At 40.8% G+C, this 14652-nt stretch overlaps 1 protein-coding gene across 1 annotated transcript in view; it reads left to right on the top strand.

Moving 5' to 3' along the window:
- Positions 1–14652, top strand: part of WWTR1 (WW domain containing transcription regulator 1) — a 132502-nt gene that overhangs the window by 63636 nt on the left and 54214 nt on the right. Inside the window, exon 3 of the mRNA XM_019748839.2 lies at positions 12813–12949. Within this exon, the coding sequence (XP_019604398.1) occupies positions 12813–12949 (137 nt within the window). The remainder of the gene's footprint in view (positions 1–12812; positions 12950–14652) is intronic.

The following is a 14652-nucleotide window of genomic DNA, read 5'->3' on the forward strand; positions in this document are numbered from 1 at the left end:
AGAGGCAGCCATGAAATATTGCTTAATTATAGAATTTCCCTTCATCTTCTTTATCCCTTCCTTCTACTGCTCCCTTCCATCCTCTTTTGTGCCCCTCCCTGGTACAGAGCACCTTTAAGCTAAGCACTCATGGGAGTATTACGATGGCGCCTTTTCCAACTCACAGTTAAGGGACTGATGATATTTTCAACCCTACACTCTAGCTGTGGAATTATTCTCAGAGGCTGTAATTACCATTATAAGTTCACATGTGGAATGCAGCGTTATTTTTTAAGCAGGAAGTGAGTTCATTTGGGGGAAAGACAGCTTTCTAATTCTTTTTTTCCTATTGAAAAAATAATGCTTCTTGTACAACATGAAGAAAGTACAACGAAATCTAAAGATATGAATAAAGCCTGCTTTCCCCTCATTTGTATGTAAGTATATTAACCAAAATGGAATCATGTTCACTTAGCAATGTATTGTGAACATTTTTCTATTTTAACAACTGTAGGTGTATGTCGTTTATAACTTCTGTTTAGTTTTTTGTTGTCTGACTAAACCACAGTTTATTTAGTCATTTGACAAATTTAAGATATAAACAAAACTTCAATGGACATACCGGTGCATATATTTTGCATACTTGTTGTATTGGTTTGGCATTGTGTTTGTGATTAACAGGGATGTGAAATGAAATTATTATCTCTAACATTAAAGAAATCTGAAGTAAGGCAGTAAAGGGCTGGTTTGATGTCTCCACATGCACTTATCTTTTTTGTTTTGTTGTTCTTACTGAGTGGCTTCTATTCCTCATGATTCAAGAGGGCTGCTACAGCTCTAGCCATCGTGCCCATATGCCAAACTGGAGGAAAGAAAAAGGGTAGAAAGCAGAAAAGTCTGTGTATCCCTTCTATTTGAAGAACTTCCCCAGAATCCCACATAACACTTCTGTTTATTGTTTATTGTCGAGAATTTAGTCTCTTGACCACACCTAGCACCCAGAAGGGGAAAGCAGGTATTCAGAAGCAGCCTGCCATATCTATCTAATTAAGTCCTTGGTATAAGCTTAGTGGAAGTGGAGTTGCTGGATCAAAGTTTTGTCAAGGGTTTTGTTACATGTTGGCAAACTACCCTCCAGAAAGGTGGTACCAAGTTAAGTCTAGTTATATGCAACAGTGACCTTTAAAGTAATTCTGTGGGTTCTCTTGTGAGCGTTTTATGGGCATTTTTAAAGCTATTTTCCTGAAGCTGTGGTTTTTTTTTTGTTGTTGTTTGTTTTTTTGTTTTCTTTTGTTTAAAGAAAACATCCTGCAGAGGGTGATTGGGAGATTTTTGATATATTTACAGTTTTTTTCTTCAAAATCTATGTCTGTACAAGTAAAGCATTCATTCCAAATATTGGAAGGACATTTGCCTGAGAATTTAAATGTTTCCTCCACTTCTACGAACACTTATTTGGAGGTTGAATTAATAAACTAACCAAACCAAGGTGTCTCTCTTCCCATTTGAAAAATCTGTTAAGTAAAAAGCACAGTGAAAAAGCTCCTCGTCCCAAGGCAGTGTTTAGATATAAATGTTTGATTTCTGTTATACCACAAGGTCGGCCATCAGCAAACAGCTCCAAAAATAAAGGAATTATCTGCTTGTGGTTCCCTCCTCTTGGGTGGGGTCAGGGTCTGTTTTCTCCTTTAGTGAAAGGATATTAAGGGTCATCATTATTGCTGAAGTTTTATGGCTTATGTTTAGACATTAACAAATTTGGTGTCACACTGTTTCTTGATTTGGTTATTCAGATTGATTATCTTAGCCTGTTTTCAGCTTTTTAAAAACCTTGCATATGTTATAGAATAAAATTTATTTCTCTTCAAAGTTAGAAAAGTGACCCACTTTTCTAGTATCACTATCACTGAAGCATCGATTCTAGTGCTACTTTCAGTCAGAACTAACTTTGAAGAAAATCTGACAGGTGGTGAATTAGTAAATGCAAGTAACTTGTCTATCCTTACAAGTTTCCTATGTGTTTAAAATCATATCAAATTTAAAAGTTACATGCGCATAAGGAAATGTTTATTGTATATGAGAATTAATACCAGCTACTTTAGTAAGAACAGTGGGGTTTGGATGGGGAAATAAGTCATAAAAATTGAAACAGACACATATTTCTGTTCTTTGTTAAATAAAAAAGATTAAAGCAACAGCATATTTTTAATTAACGTCCACTTGTGGGTACAAAGCTAACTATTTGGAGTTTGCATAAACATGCTTTGTATAAAACTATAGTACTGTTTAGGCTAAATTTGTTTTTCCATTTGTTAAGTCATAGAAGCTTTAAGTCTGCTTGCATTTCTGTTACCTGCTCTGTACCCATATATTCTGGGTTGAACTGCGGGGGTTAACTACTGTCACCTTGTAAATGATTAAAAAGCTAAATTAGCCTAAAACTTCTTCAGTTAGGAAAAAAATGGGAAGCCTTTAGATACTCTTTTTCTAGTATTCAGTCTTAAATCATGTTTTTCACTTCAAGCTGAAATCCTTTTCTCCTTTAAATGGGAGGTGGAAAGTCTTGTGCTGACTTGGGGCACTCATCACCAGCAAAGGACCTAGGAGGGCATGAAAGGAATCTTAGCTTTGGCTTTTCTTACATTGGGTCTGAGTTGTTATTCGAATGCATTAAAAGGAGGTGGAGGACCGCACCACCTGAGGCTGGTGGTTAGCTCGTTCTTTTGCATTTTGAGAATGTGTTGGTCTCTAGATCAGTTATTACTTAGACACTCTGATTATGTGAAATTAAGCATATCTGTAGTTTTTGCTGTGAATTGATATCCACCATTATTTCCCCTCGTTTTAGAGGCTGGGAGGGTTCATTGTACTATAGGGTGTTTGCTGATTTTTTTGTATTTGAATTTCTCATATCCCTTTAAACAGTTGTGATGGATTCCATAAGGGAAAGGAGGGGAATTAATATTTATAGTGTCATGTGTATCTGGCACTGTGTAGGTGCTTCACTTTTGTTATTTGATGAAATATTCAAAACAAATATTCTTTTTTTTAATTAAAGTTTATTGGGGTAACAATTATTAGTAAAGTTACATAGATTTCGAGTGTACCATTATATAATAGATCATTTATATATCACATTGTATGTTCACCACCCAGAGTCAGTTCTCTTTCCATAACCATATATTGGATCCCCTTTACCCTCATCTACCATCCCTCACCCTCCTTACAAAAATATTCTTTAACTGGTTAAAAGCAGAAGTAAGGTTCAAACCTTCTGTACCACTTTGCCTCATGTGGGTGATACTTTCAACCAAAGATGCCAAGAAACACATGTAAAGAGATGTGGGCTGGGTTTAAAACACGAAACATAAGCAGTCCCTCTGCCCTCCCTGCTTTGGAAGCCTAACTCCATCCCTTTCAATGCCTCAGTTTTTGTCTTCCATTCTCCAAACCATTTCTTGTGAAATGGGATCCTGCCTCTGAAAAGCACCTCCTGTCTTTCTCCAGACTGGGGTTGGGAGTTCATGCAAGTTTTTTTCTCTAGTTCCAGTTGTGTCATGTCTTTCAAAAAGGTGCAGAAAGTGACTCTCACGACCAGATGACCAGAGCCCAGCATGGCTCATCCTCTCCCAGAATTAAAAAAAAGAAAGCAACCAAATGACAACAACAACAGCAACAACAATGAACAAAAAGGAATCTCTTCACATGAATAGAAGAGAAGCTAAACTTACCCAAAAAAAGTTTTGGTTTTAAGGAGGCTTTGCCTTTTTTTCGGGGTGGGTGGGAGGAAGGGACAAGTGACATTTAATTCATTTGGCCTCGTAGAAAGACGACAAGGGAGGGCAGCCGCAGTTTTAGCTTTGAGATATTTGATGTCTGGAGTGGCTTAGGAGCAGGCAAGCAATGTGTCAATGTCCCATTTAAGAACAACTGGAAAAACAACACGTTGAAACATGTGTTGGGCACGGAGGGCCTGGAAAAACAATTTTCAAAGTATTTTAACATTTAGAGTAGCTCGGTGGCTTCAAAACAAACTCATTTTAAAAACTGATCGTGAGATTAAAGCTGTTTTCCTGATGTCAGACACAGCTGATATGGGGAGTGTATCTAACACGAAGCTATCGAGATAGAAGGTCAAGCTCTGGACCACGTATAATAACAATAAAGGTAGGGTCTGGGCTCTGTTACCCTCCATAGCACTTATTCTTTCATTACCACTACCTCTTCCTCCCCGCAAGTTGATTGTCAGCTTCTAGGGCCCACGCTAAATCACCTTCTGTTACATTCATCCTGGAGCGAAAGGCACCGCAGGCACTCAGTACCATATGCCTATTTCTGTGGCATGAATTTAACACGGCACACCTAACGAATCTCAACGTAAGTATTTGGGGACAGCATCACTTCATCTGGAGCTCGGCCGTAGGAACAGTACTACCGTGTTTCCCTGAAAATAAGACCTAGCCGGACAATCAGCTCTAATGTGTCTTTTGGAGCAAAAATTAATATATGACCCTGTATTATATTATATTATATTATATTATATTATATTATATTATATTATAATATATTATATTATAATATGAGACCCAGTCTTGTATTATAGTAAAATAAGACCAGGTCTTATATTAATTTTTGCTCCAAAAGATGCATTAGAGCTGATTGTCCTGCTAGGTCTTGTTTTCGGGGAAACAGGGTATATCCTAAATCTGGAAGGAACTGGCTGTGTTGGATTACTGAAAAACAATATACAGAAAGCCTAGTAGACTGTACATTGTAGGCCGTTTAAAGGATTTTCAGTGGTAATTTTCACTACATCCACATTTGCCAAAACTGATTTGGGAACTGAATCCCCATGGAAGATACAGTTTCACTGTAAATGCTTGTAGAATGAATAAATGGAAGAATGTATACCACTTCCTATGGATGAGTCTAGAATTCACCATTCATACAGAGCCTCGTCTCTTCTCCATTTCTTCTCATTTCCATCCTGTGTTTTTATTTGTGAGAAAGGAGAACGTGGGAAAATATGTACCAAATACATAATTTATACTTGCTATATCTTTAAATAATAAAACATAGTGAAAGAAACTCTTAACGTTGTTGCTTTTTTGGTTTCAACACAAGAAACTTAACGTGATTTATAAATCTCTTAATAACCTTTTTGATCCTGACATGAGAAGAGAAAAAAATGCTAAGTGTTGATAATAAAATTGCCACACAGCCAGAGTTTTTTAATAGGCCTCTTGGCTTAAGGCAAGCGACCAAACAAAAACCGAGCCCTTTTCTTTTCTGTCTTGCTTTTTTAGGGAATAGGAAAAATGGGGTTAAGCAAGCGTTTGGCTCAATTTGCAGAGGCGAAGTCAGGTTTGCCTACATTGGGTGATGGGGAGGGGAGGGGGACCTCAATGAGGAGGGTGGGGTGCCTCTAACACAGTGGCTCACCCTGTGAAGCGAAATCAGAAGTGCTACAGAATGTTGGTAAGTAAACCCTTGCAGTAACCACGGATATTAGTCTCACGTGGACTCACATTGCGCTTTGGGGCAACACCAGGTCTGCCTGACTCAGCCTCTGCCCTGACAGAGCAGCTTCAGGATGAGTCTGCAGAAAGCTGGTGGTGCTCACTGGAAGGGATGCGAGTAGATAGATGACCGCAGCTGGCCGTGGCGGAAGTGCTCACAGGCCTTTCACTCTGCAGCGGCTACTACTGCTGCTAATTTAAACAAGTGGAGGCTTCTTGGCGTGGCTGTGATGGAAGTGGAGGATTAGAGCCTGGGAGTTAAAAATACAATCCCTGCCATTCATTCGGAATTCCAGAGACCTCTGAAATTTTTTGAATTGGCAAGTGAATGGTAGAGACCGGAAGCATGCACCAAAATAATGCTTGTATCGTCTTTTATTAGGGTAGCCTAAAAAAATCCCCTATTTATATATGAGTTATTATTTCTGTGTCATAGACTGTTTGATGAGCTGCCCAAATGAAAATCTGACCGGAACCTTTTAACTATAAATTCCTTGTGGTTTCAAAGAAGCATGAGTTTTCTTATCCAACACGCTTCTGTTATGTGAACAGTCACCTTTATTGTATGGCATGAGAAAGTCAGTTTTTATAGCTTTGGGACTTAATCTATGAATGTTTTGCTAATGGATGTCTCAAACTAGTACATTTGCAGCCTGACGTTTACCTCTTTGTGTCTTTTATTCTAATGCATTAGACTAGCCGGAGACGCTGCCGTTTAGGATTTGGGCAAAACAGAAAAAGAATTGTAACCAGTTACAATGTTATGATGAAATCTGCTTTAGGACAAAGAATCATCAATTGGGGTGACAATAGGGAGGATGACACCTTGGCAGGGAGGTTGATGGCTTTAGAAATCAAATGAAACATTAGCTATGTATCTTCAGTGGGGTGAAGAGCCAGCACTTTGTTTCTGATTGTCAATGAGTCTGTCCAAGTTCAAAAGCGAACTACCCATTGTCCTACTGAGCCGATGGGGTGAAGCAGAAAGGAACAATATCCTGGATAGCTACTAAGTAGGTGGGCTCTCCAGGTTATACGTGGGCTGTGAGCTACCACGGCCATGGCGCCACTGTGATCACCTCCCACTCTGTCCTGGTTTTAGGTGACAGCAGAGGAATTATCTAGAGAAAGAATGTGTATCTGGGCCTGGGAGAATTAGTAAGTGTGTATGCCAGCTGTCTTTGTTCTTGTGGTTCAGACCCACCTCTGGTGTCAGTCGGAATAGCTAAGTACCACTGCCAAAAAAACAAAACAAAACAAAAGGCGCCACTCAGAGAAATGTAAGATATGAGTAAGATAGGATGTGTCATTTCCTAGGTCTTGAGATTTAAATAAGGACACACAGCCAGCATGTTTAATTGAAACACAGGCAGCATTTATCCCTGAAATACAACAACAAAAAAAGTACACCAGCTTTTGCATCAGTGTGTTTTAATTTTCATTGGGGAAAATTTCAAAACTTTAATGTGAGTCCTGGACAAGTCTTCTTGCCATCTCGTCCGGGATTAGCGTTGGCCTAGCGTTTGTTGTCTGCTGACAATGGGTCAAATTTATTCGGCCAGCCCTATCTGGGAAATTGTCAACCTCATGCAAATCTGTTTCAGTTTCCATTTTGAACACTGATGGGTTTGAGTGAACTGGTTCAAAACAAGCAAGTTGCAAAGCTCTTTCATTAATAGTTTTTAAGCAAGTATTCTTCAGTGTATGTACATTGATTATAACATTAAGACGGTGGCGAATTGGCCCAGTAAATCAAAAAGGTTTTTAATGCCTGCTTTTTAAAAATAAGACAATTTACTTACGCCTAAATTGGGCTTGTGAATATCATGGGGGTTGCAGCAGTATAGTTTTTCAGATACCAACTAAGGGCAGAACACTTTTCTCTGCCCCATAGGGTCATTTCTGTCATCACAAGAACTTATGTTCCATTGGAAGAGTAATATCAGCACCCCCCTCAAAAAAGAAAGAGTGAAGGGAGAGGTTAAAGAGAAACCAGGATGGTCAGGGGGGGAAGACAAGCGGCAGCGAACGTGATCCGAGTTTGAATCAGTCAGCCTTGGCGGTGTGATCCCAGGCTGCCTTTAAATGCCCATCTCATTGGGGTGGTTCTCTAATTGCCTCCTACGTGTGGTGGAAAAGAAGAGGCAGATTGGAGGCTGCTTCTAAGTCCTGCCCTAACAGCCCTGCTGATGGTTGGAGCTCCGAGTAATGTCTGACATTAATGTGAAACTCTAATGTGTTAGCAAAGTGAGGGTAAGGAGAAAGGAGTAAAAAGGCTTATATTTGAAGATGAAATCTTTACCCGTGGAAATGAGCAAGCAGCTTATGTTGCTAAGAACTCTAAGTTCTTTCAAAATTAAGTACTCGTAATCATTCCTATTTTTATATCTTTGTATGTTTCCAGCAATACAAAATGTATTACATAGGCCTCCTCTATTTCACAACGTCTTTGTTGTGTGGCTTCCTTCCATAAAGTTAGTGTAATAGGTCATGAACTGGAGGGTAAATTCATCCAAAAACACTAGGCCTTTTCCTGGGCTGTAAGAAGCTGATGGATTCTATTTTTACAGATAAGATTTTATCTTTGCCTTTAATGGCTCTGCTCCTAGGCAGGGTTTTATATTTACAGAAGGCTTTTTCTTCTTATACCTACCTAGTGCATTGTGCACAATAGGTGTACACTCCATGCTTGTTGAATAAACTTGAACCATATTTTGCTAGCCTTGGGAAGCCTGGAGATGCCATCCAAGCATTCACTGCTGAGGAAGTGAGCTTGGGAAATCCAGCGAACTGGCCAAGAAATCTGTAGGTGACTTTGGTGATTGTAAGTTTCCCAGAACAGACCTGTTTCACAAGGAACCTGGTGTGTTTGATAATTTTATTTATCCCCCGTCTCAGGGGTACTGGTGCTGAGACTAGGATGGATTAAATGGCTTGTCCACTTAAGTCATACAGGGTCAGAGCTAGCATTAAAAGTCAGGTGTGTGTGACTCCAAAACTTTGGTCTTTCCAGAGCGCACCGTGTCTCCCTGTAGGCTGTGTGTTTGAAAGATGCCCATATGAGTAGTACTTTTATTTCCTGGGCAGTGGTCCCCAAGGGCCTAGGATGACTTGGACCTCAGATGCCCTTGGGTGGAGTAGAGAACGGATTGTCAGATAGAGAGGGTGGGGAAGGGATGGAGGGTGAGAGGAAAACCAGAAAGACTGGAAGGAGGGAGGCTTGGAGGCCATTGCACTCATCTAGGTAAAAGGTCATACAGGAGTCTGGAAGGAGGAAATAGGAGCTAAATTAACAATCCCCTGGCGGATGATGGGAGGGGCCAGGCAGAGGGGATGGTGACTGGGAGGATGGTAATGCTGCTCCCCACCCCCCCTACTGATTTCAGTGACATTTTAACCCCAAACACAGAATATCTGTAATGAATAAAATGGCTTTCTAAGTTTGTATCTTTATTGAACATTAATCCAAGAAAGAAAAATTATTTCTCACAACAGTTTTCCATAGGTTACCATTTCCAGACAAATATCTTCTCAGAAGTACCCACCTCTCTTGCCCCTGGGCGACCCGGCAGCTGAAGCTCTTCTCCAACCTGGGCAGTTCTCTAGGCAGATACTCCTGAAGTGCTTGGAGATGAGGACCTGGGAAGATGAGGCAGTCTGGGAAGTCTTGGTTAGAGGGACCCTCAAAGGAGGAGGAAAAGACTACCCCCATTATCTTTGTCACAGGCACCTTTTCCGCCATCCACCACCCAGGGCCTCCAGGTGAAATCGGGCAGGCATTTTTTCAGTGCAGGAAAAAAAATTGTGGTGTCAGTTTTTCTTTCCCTTAGGAACTGGTATTTTTTCTTTATAAACAACATGGGGCCAGGTAATTGATTCCATTTCCCTTCTGACTTTGGCCACACAAAGCCATGAACCAAATCTGTAGTTTATCTTCAGTAACTTTTTAGTACCCTATGACCTACATATCAATGCATCATTTTCCTTTTTGTCTTTTTGTACCTTCATGAGTATTTTTGTTTTTATTGGTTATGAAAACAATACAAAATACTGTTAAAAACCTGGCAAAGTACAAAAGAGTTTAGATAAGGAAAAAAAACTGCACCAGTGAGCCTATTGTCCATATCACCATAAATAGTTTTGCATCTTTTTAACTTTTTGTTCCATTTTTCAAATATGAAAACTGTATAGAATATGAATTCATAGAATACACATATATAGGCAGATTTTATATATTATGTATATATAAATTTCCAAGAGCAATTAAGACTTTTAAAGACGGCAGAGAGACATTTTCTTGAAGTAGATTCAGCGAGGGAGTGAAATCAGGAAGGAGGTGGGAGTAGCAGGGAAGTGGGGATTAATCGAGCTAAACTGTGAGTCCTGGCAAACAGTAAGGTTACACTGAGAAATACGAGAAAGGAAATGACTCAGGAACTCAGAGAGGGAGCAGAGATGAGACAGCAACATGAAAGAGTGAATGGCTTATCCTCCGTTTGGGAATGGGGTGAGGGGTGCTAAATGATTTGAACAATAGGAGAATTTAGTTTTCGGAGCATATCATCAGCCATGTATTAAGTTCTTGTGAGTAACACCCTTGCATTTGGCATTCAGACTGGGGGCCACTCTGGACATCATACAAGCCGAGCCTCAGGGCAGAGTGATGTCCTGTCGCCTGGTCTGCAGAGGCTGGGAATTTGAGTGGCTTTCTTCTCAGTTGTTTCAGAGCAGTGAGAACCTCTCACATAAGAAAGGCTCCCTCTTGTACTCTAGTCTTTGGGAAATACAGTGAGTGACACTTCTAATGAACAAATCTGGGAACAAACTCCTTTAAAAGCCGTGGCTGGGTGTGGAGTTTCAAGGGTGGGCTGCGGAGGCTCCCAGGGTCCTGGGGGAGTTCTGGGACTTGCAGCCGTGGCCGAGTTGGACATCTTTGGGGTCAGACCTGTGGGAATGAGGGCCAGAGTGTTCGCCCAGAAAGCCTTGCTGTCTGTCCCAGGGGATGGCGGCTGGCCAGCCGTGGTGGCAGCCTGTAGGCAAGCTGGGCTCGTCTACCACTTGGGGTGTGGGTCCTTCTGCTCTCCCCAGATCCGGGAGCCACAGCCCACTTGTTCAGAATGGTGGAATGGGGGACCAACGTTTGGGAATGTATCACTCTGGCACCTGAATTATTCCTACCACTGACTGGTAGCTGAGTGACCACAGCAGTGTCCTCGTGTCTTCTGCCATACCATGTCTATCATTCTGTCCCACCAGGGCTGCACTCACACAGCCGTGGTGTCAGAGGGGCTGAGAAAGCCTCATGAAAGAGAGAAGGATTCCTCTCCTGCTGGTACGACAGTGGAAAGTATTTATGTAGGACATGCCTACCTTGGAAAACAAGTTTTAATAGGCTGGGTCCTGAAGTAATAGTTAGTCAAAGGGTTTCTCAGCTCTAATTACTTTGCTAAAAAGCTAGTTTGCTTAACTCTGACATCCTCATCAGTTGTTTCCTCACTCTGAAGGCCTGTGGTAACCCTCTGAGTTTCCACCAGACCCAAAGTTGACAAGAGGATTTTATGGAAGCTTTAAGCAGAATGACAATTGTTAAATTGAAGGTGTAACTAAGACCATTATTTCTTTTTCAGTTTTCATTTTATGCATTTTATGCTTAGGTAATTGTGGTCTCTTTAGTTCAGTCTCTCTCCTCTTTGTTTTTTTTCTTAACAAGATAGTTCCGGTTCTTTGATTTTATTCCTCTCAGTTCATTTTCGATGATTTTTTTTTGAAGACTGAGGATGGCTCCTACAGTAGTGAAATTCAACAGTTCAAAACTTAATTTTGCCTTCTTTACTGAGGCCGACCTCTTTTCTTCTTCTTTTTTTTTTTTTTTTTTTTTTTTTTATCACACTCATTTAAAGGCCTTCTTAGGACAACACCCAAATTTTCAGTCAAGGCAATGGATGAGTTCCCCATGGCAATAGCTTCCAGCCTGGGATGAAGAAATCTGAAGAGGAGTTTTAGCAGTAGCAGTATTCAAATGTGAGGAACAGAAGCAAAAGATAAATACAACTTCAGTTAAAATGAGTGATACGTATTGGTTTCCAAAGGAGGCAATTTTTGTTTAAATTTAGATGTGTTCACAGAGAGAACAATCACTGTCCTTTTCCTGTGGATCTAGGAGGGTCAGTAGTGTGTGTGTGTGTGTGTGTGTGGGGGGAGACTTGGAAGGAGTTAACATTGTTGCCAATTGGTTTGGGAGAGATAAGTCTAGTTGTAAGGCCTAGAACAGAGGGCTGGCCTTCAGCTTCTGCTATCAGTTTGTTGTCTTTGATCAATCTAGAAAGATCTCTGATAGAGTTCCTACAATAAAGTGGTGGCACCAGATGAATGTGCTCATCTTTAGAAGAAAAAAAATAATAAACTCTCAAAAGAGCTTGAGCTTGTGGAGTGGCACAGGGTTTATAAGGCACCCGGAATGACTTGTGATGTGGTTTAGACTGAGGTCGGCAAAGCTGAAAATCCAGCTTATCCTTCTAAGGATACATCAGAAACTCTGGGCAGAAATTTATGTTGTGCTAATTTCTCTGCGATTAAATCCCGATAACAAATACTGGAAGCTGTATATGACCATAAGTCTAATCATGTCTTCTCCCCCAGAAACTTTCATGCCTCAGCATCTTGGTTTCTCCCTAATTTGGCACTTGCCTTCCTATACTTCGTTCCTGCTTCTCCGTTCTCCAGCTACATACACAGTTCCCTCGCGTAGTAGAACATAAGCTTCTTGAGGGTTTTAAGTATTAACCTACGTGGACCTCACTGTGCCTTAAGCTTAGTTAGAGCTCAGTAATGTCTTGTTTATGAGGTTGGTTTCAAGGGCCCTGTCTTTGGCTGAGGACAGGTGGAGGTGACCTCATTATGTCAATTACATGAGCCAAGAGAGTGTGGGAGGGCCCTGCTTCTAGAGAGGAGTTCACACCTTGGTGTGGTATCCTGGATGCAGGCTCCTTGGGCTATGGGGAGGTATGCTGGGGTTGTCTGTTCCCTGGAAGGCGGAAAACCCCTAAGAGGGATTTTGCACATAGGGGCAGCTGGGACAGCTAAGTCATAGGTTTGTGTTCAGAGAGTCACCTGCAAAATCTCCAGTGTGGCCCAATTTGGATGGAGGGTAAGTGACCTGACCTTGGATGAAAACAACTGCAATGTGTCAGCTGCTTGTAAGCAGATCCTAAGGGAAGGAGAGCTAAAGTCATTTAACTGTTGTGCTGTTATTGGTGATGGGGATAATGAGAATGATGCTGACAATTAAAAAGATAATTGTTTTCCTTCTTTTAGTCACATAGAAAAAATCACCACATGGCAAGACCCTAGGAAGGCGATGAATCAGCCCCTGAATCATATGAACCTCCACCCTGCTGCCACTTCCACACCAGCACCCCAGAGGTCCATGGCCGTGTCTCAGCCAAATCTTGGTAAGCCCAAGCTTTGACTCGGAGTGGAATAAATGAGTGTTTGACCAAGAGGCTGTGGAGCTCAGAGCAGCTCTGGTTGCCTTGGGGCCTACTCAGGCACCCAGATAGTGTTTTTGCCTCCTTCTTGGCTGCCGTACCTTTCCAGGACCTTTGCCTTCCTGTCTCGGCCTCTGCTGTGCAGCTCGTGTTAGGCTACCTAACACTACAGTTCCGGCATCCCTTCCAGTTGCCTTTATTGAAGTTCTTTGAAAAATCACATAGACCTCCTGTCTTCATCCAGATTAAAGCAAATAGGACACATACCCCTTCTCTGTGAATTTGGTCCCTGAGACTGTTAAAGGTACAATTCTGGCCTCAAATCCCTTCCCTTCCCTTTTCTCCCTCCCTTCCTCCATGCCTCCCTTCTCCCCCCCCCCGCCCCATAATGTGTAAATGATACCAGGGTAGCTGTTTTCTTGACTTATCACATTAAATCCTGACAACAACCCTATGAGAAGTGATAGCATTCCCATTTATAGATGCAGAAACTTTCTCAGTCACATAGCTTGCGACTAGCAGAGCTGGAGTTTGAACCGAGGTTGATTCGATTTTAGAATGTATTCAACCATTATGTAATCTGCAGGAGGCTTCTTCCTATACCTGCCCTGGGGTAGTATGACCCACTTGTCACTTCCTTTGGAATGTTTAAATACGATTTTAGACTTGAAAAGTGATTATTTTCTGCTAATTGACTTTACTTCAAAAGAACTAAAATTCTGCCCAGTAGAGATAATCAGATGTGAATTAATATACTACAGCAATAGAACTAATCAGCTTTTATTGTAGTCATTCTCCTCCGCCCCCAAAGGCTAAAAATAAGGGGCCAATTTTAAAGTTTTATAAAAGATGGTGCCATTTTCATGTAACATTTCCATTTAAAACAAATATCTATATACTGCTCTATACACAGAATAGTTAATTTTGGGGAGTAAAAAGGATCTCCTGTTGGATTTTCAGGATTGAGCAGGATAAAAATGGAAGCCTTTTTCCTAGACACCCTTCCCTAATCCTGTGGCTTAGTCAAAGTGAATATGAACTTAAGTAACCCCGAGTCAACTTCAAGTAAATGTATTGTCTGTTTTTCCAGGAAATCTGGACCTACCATTTTAAAGCTTGCAGATATAAAGTATATCCAAAAAGTAAACAACTTGGAGTAACCTTGTCTAAAGGGCAGATCAAGGAAAATGGTACCAATGCTTCTACCAGCAGTGGTAAACCAAAACTTCCCATGAGTCATTTGTCCCCAATATATAAGAGCTCAAGTAGAAAGCAGATGCAAGTGTAGTAAAGAAACCACAAATTAGCTATCATTAGTTTCAAGGTTTCTTTAACCATTTAATTTTCATTAAAAAATCTAAAAACTGATTATTAAAGTATTAACTTTATATTGAATTATAATTGGAAAAAATCTTTTATGGACGTGGTTAAAATAAATACAAACACTTTTTCAAAGAGGTGTTCAAAAAGTAAATCTTCCTCTGATCCTCATTCCTCTGTCCCTTAGATGTTGGCTGGAGCAACAAGTGTTTTCAGTCACATGTATGTAATCGTTCACACAAATGCTAGCATATTATACCCACTGTTCCACACCTTGCTTTTTCCACTTCTGTATCTGTACATATAGAGCTACCTCATTCTTTTTAAAAAATTGCCTAATAACCTAA

Source organism: Rhinolophus sinicus, linkage group LG01, assembly GCF_036562045.2.
Source record: "Rhinolophus sinicus isolate RSC01 linkage group LG01, ASM3656204v1, whole genome shotgun sequence".
In the NCBI taxonomy this organism is placed as follows: Eukaryota; Metazoa; Chordata; class Mammalia; order Chiroptera; family Rhinolophidae; genus Rhinolophus; species Rhinolophus sinicus.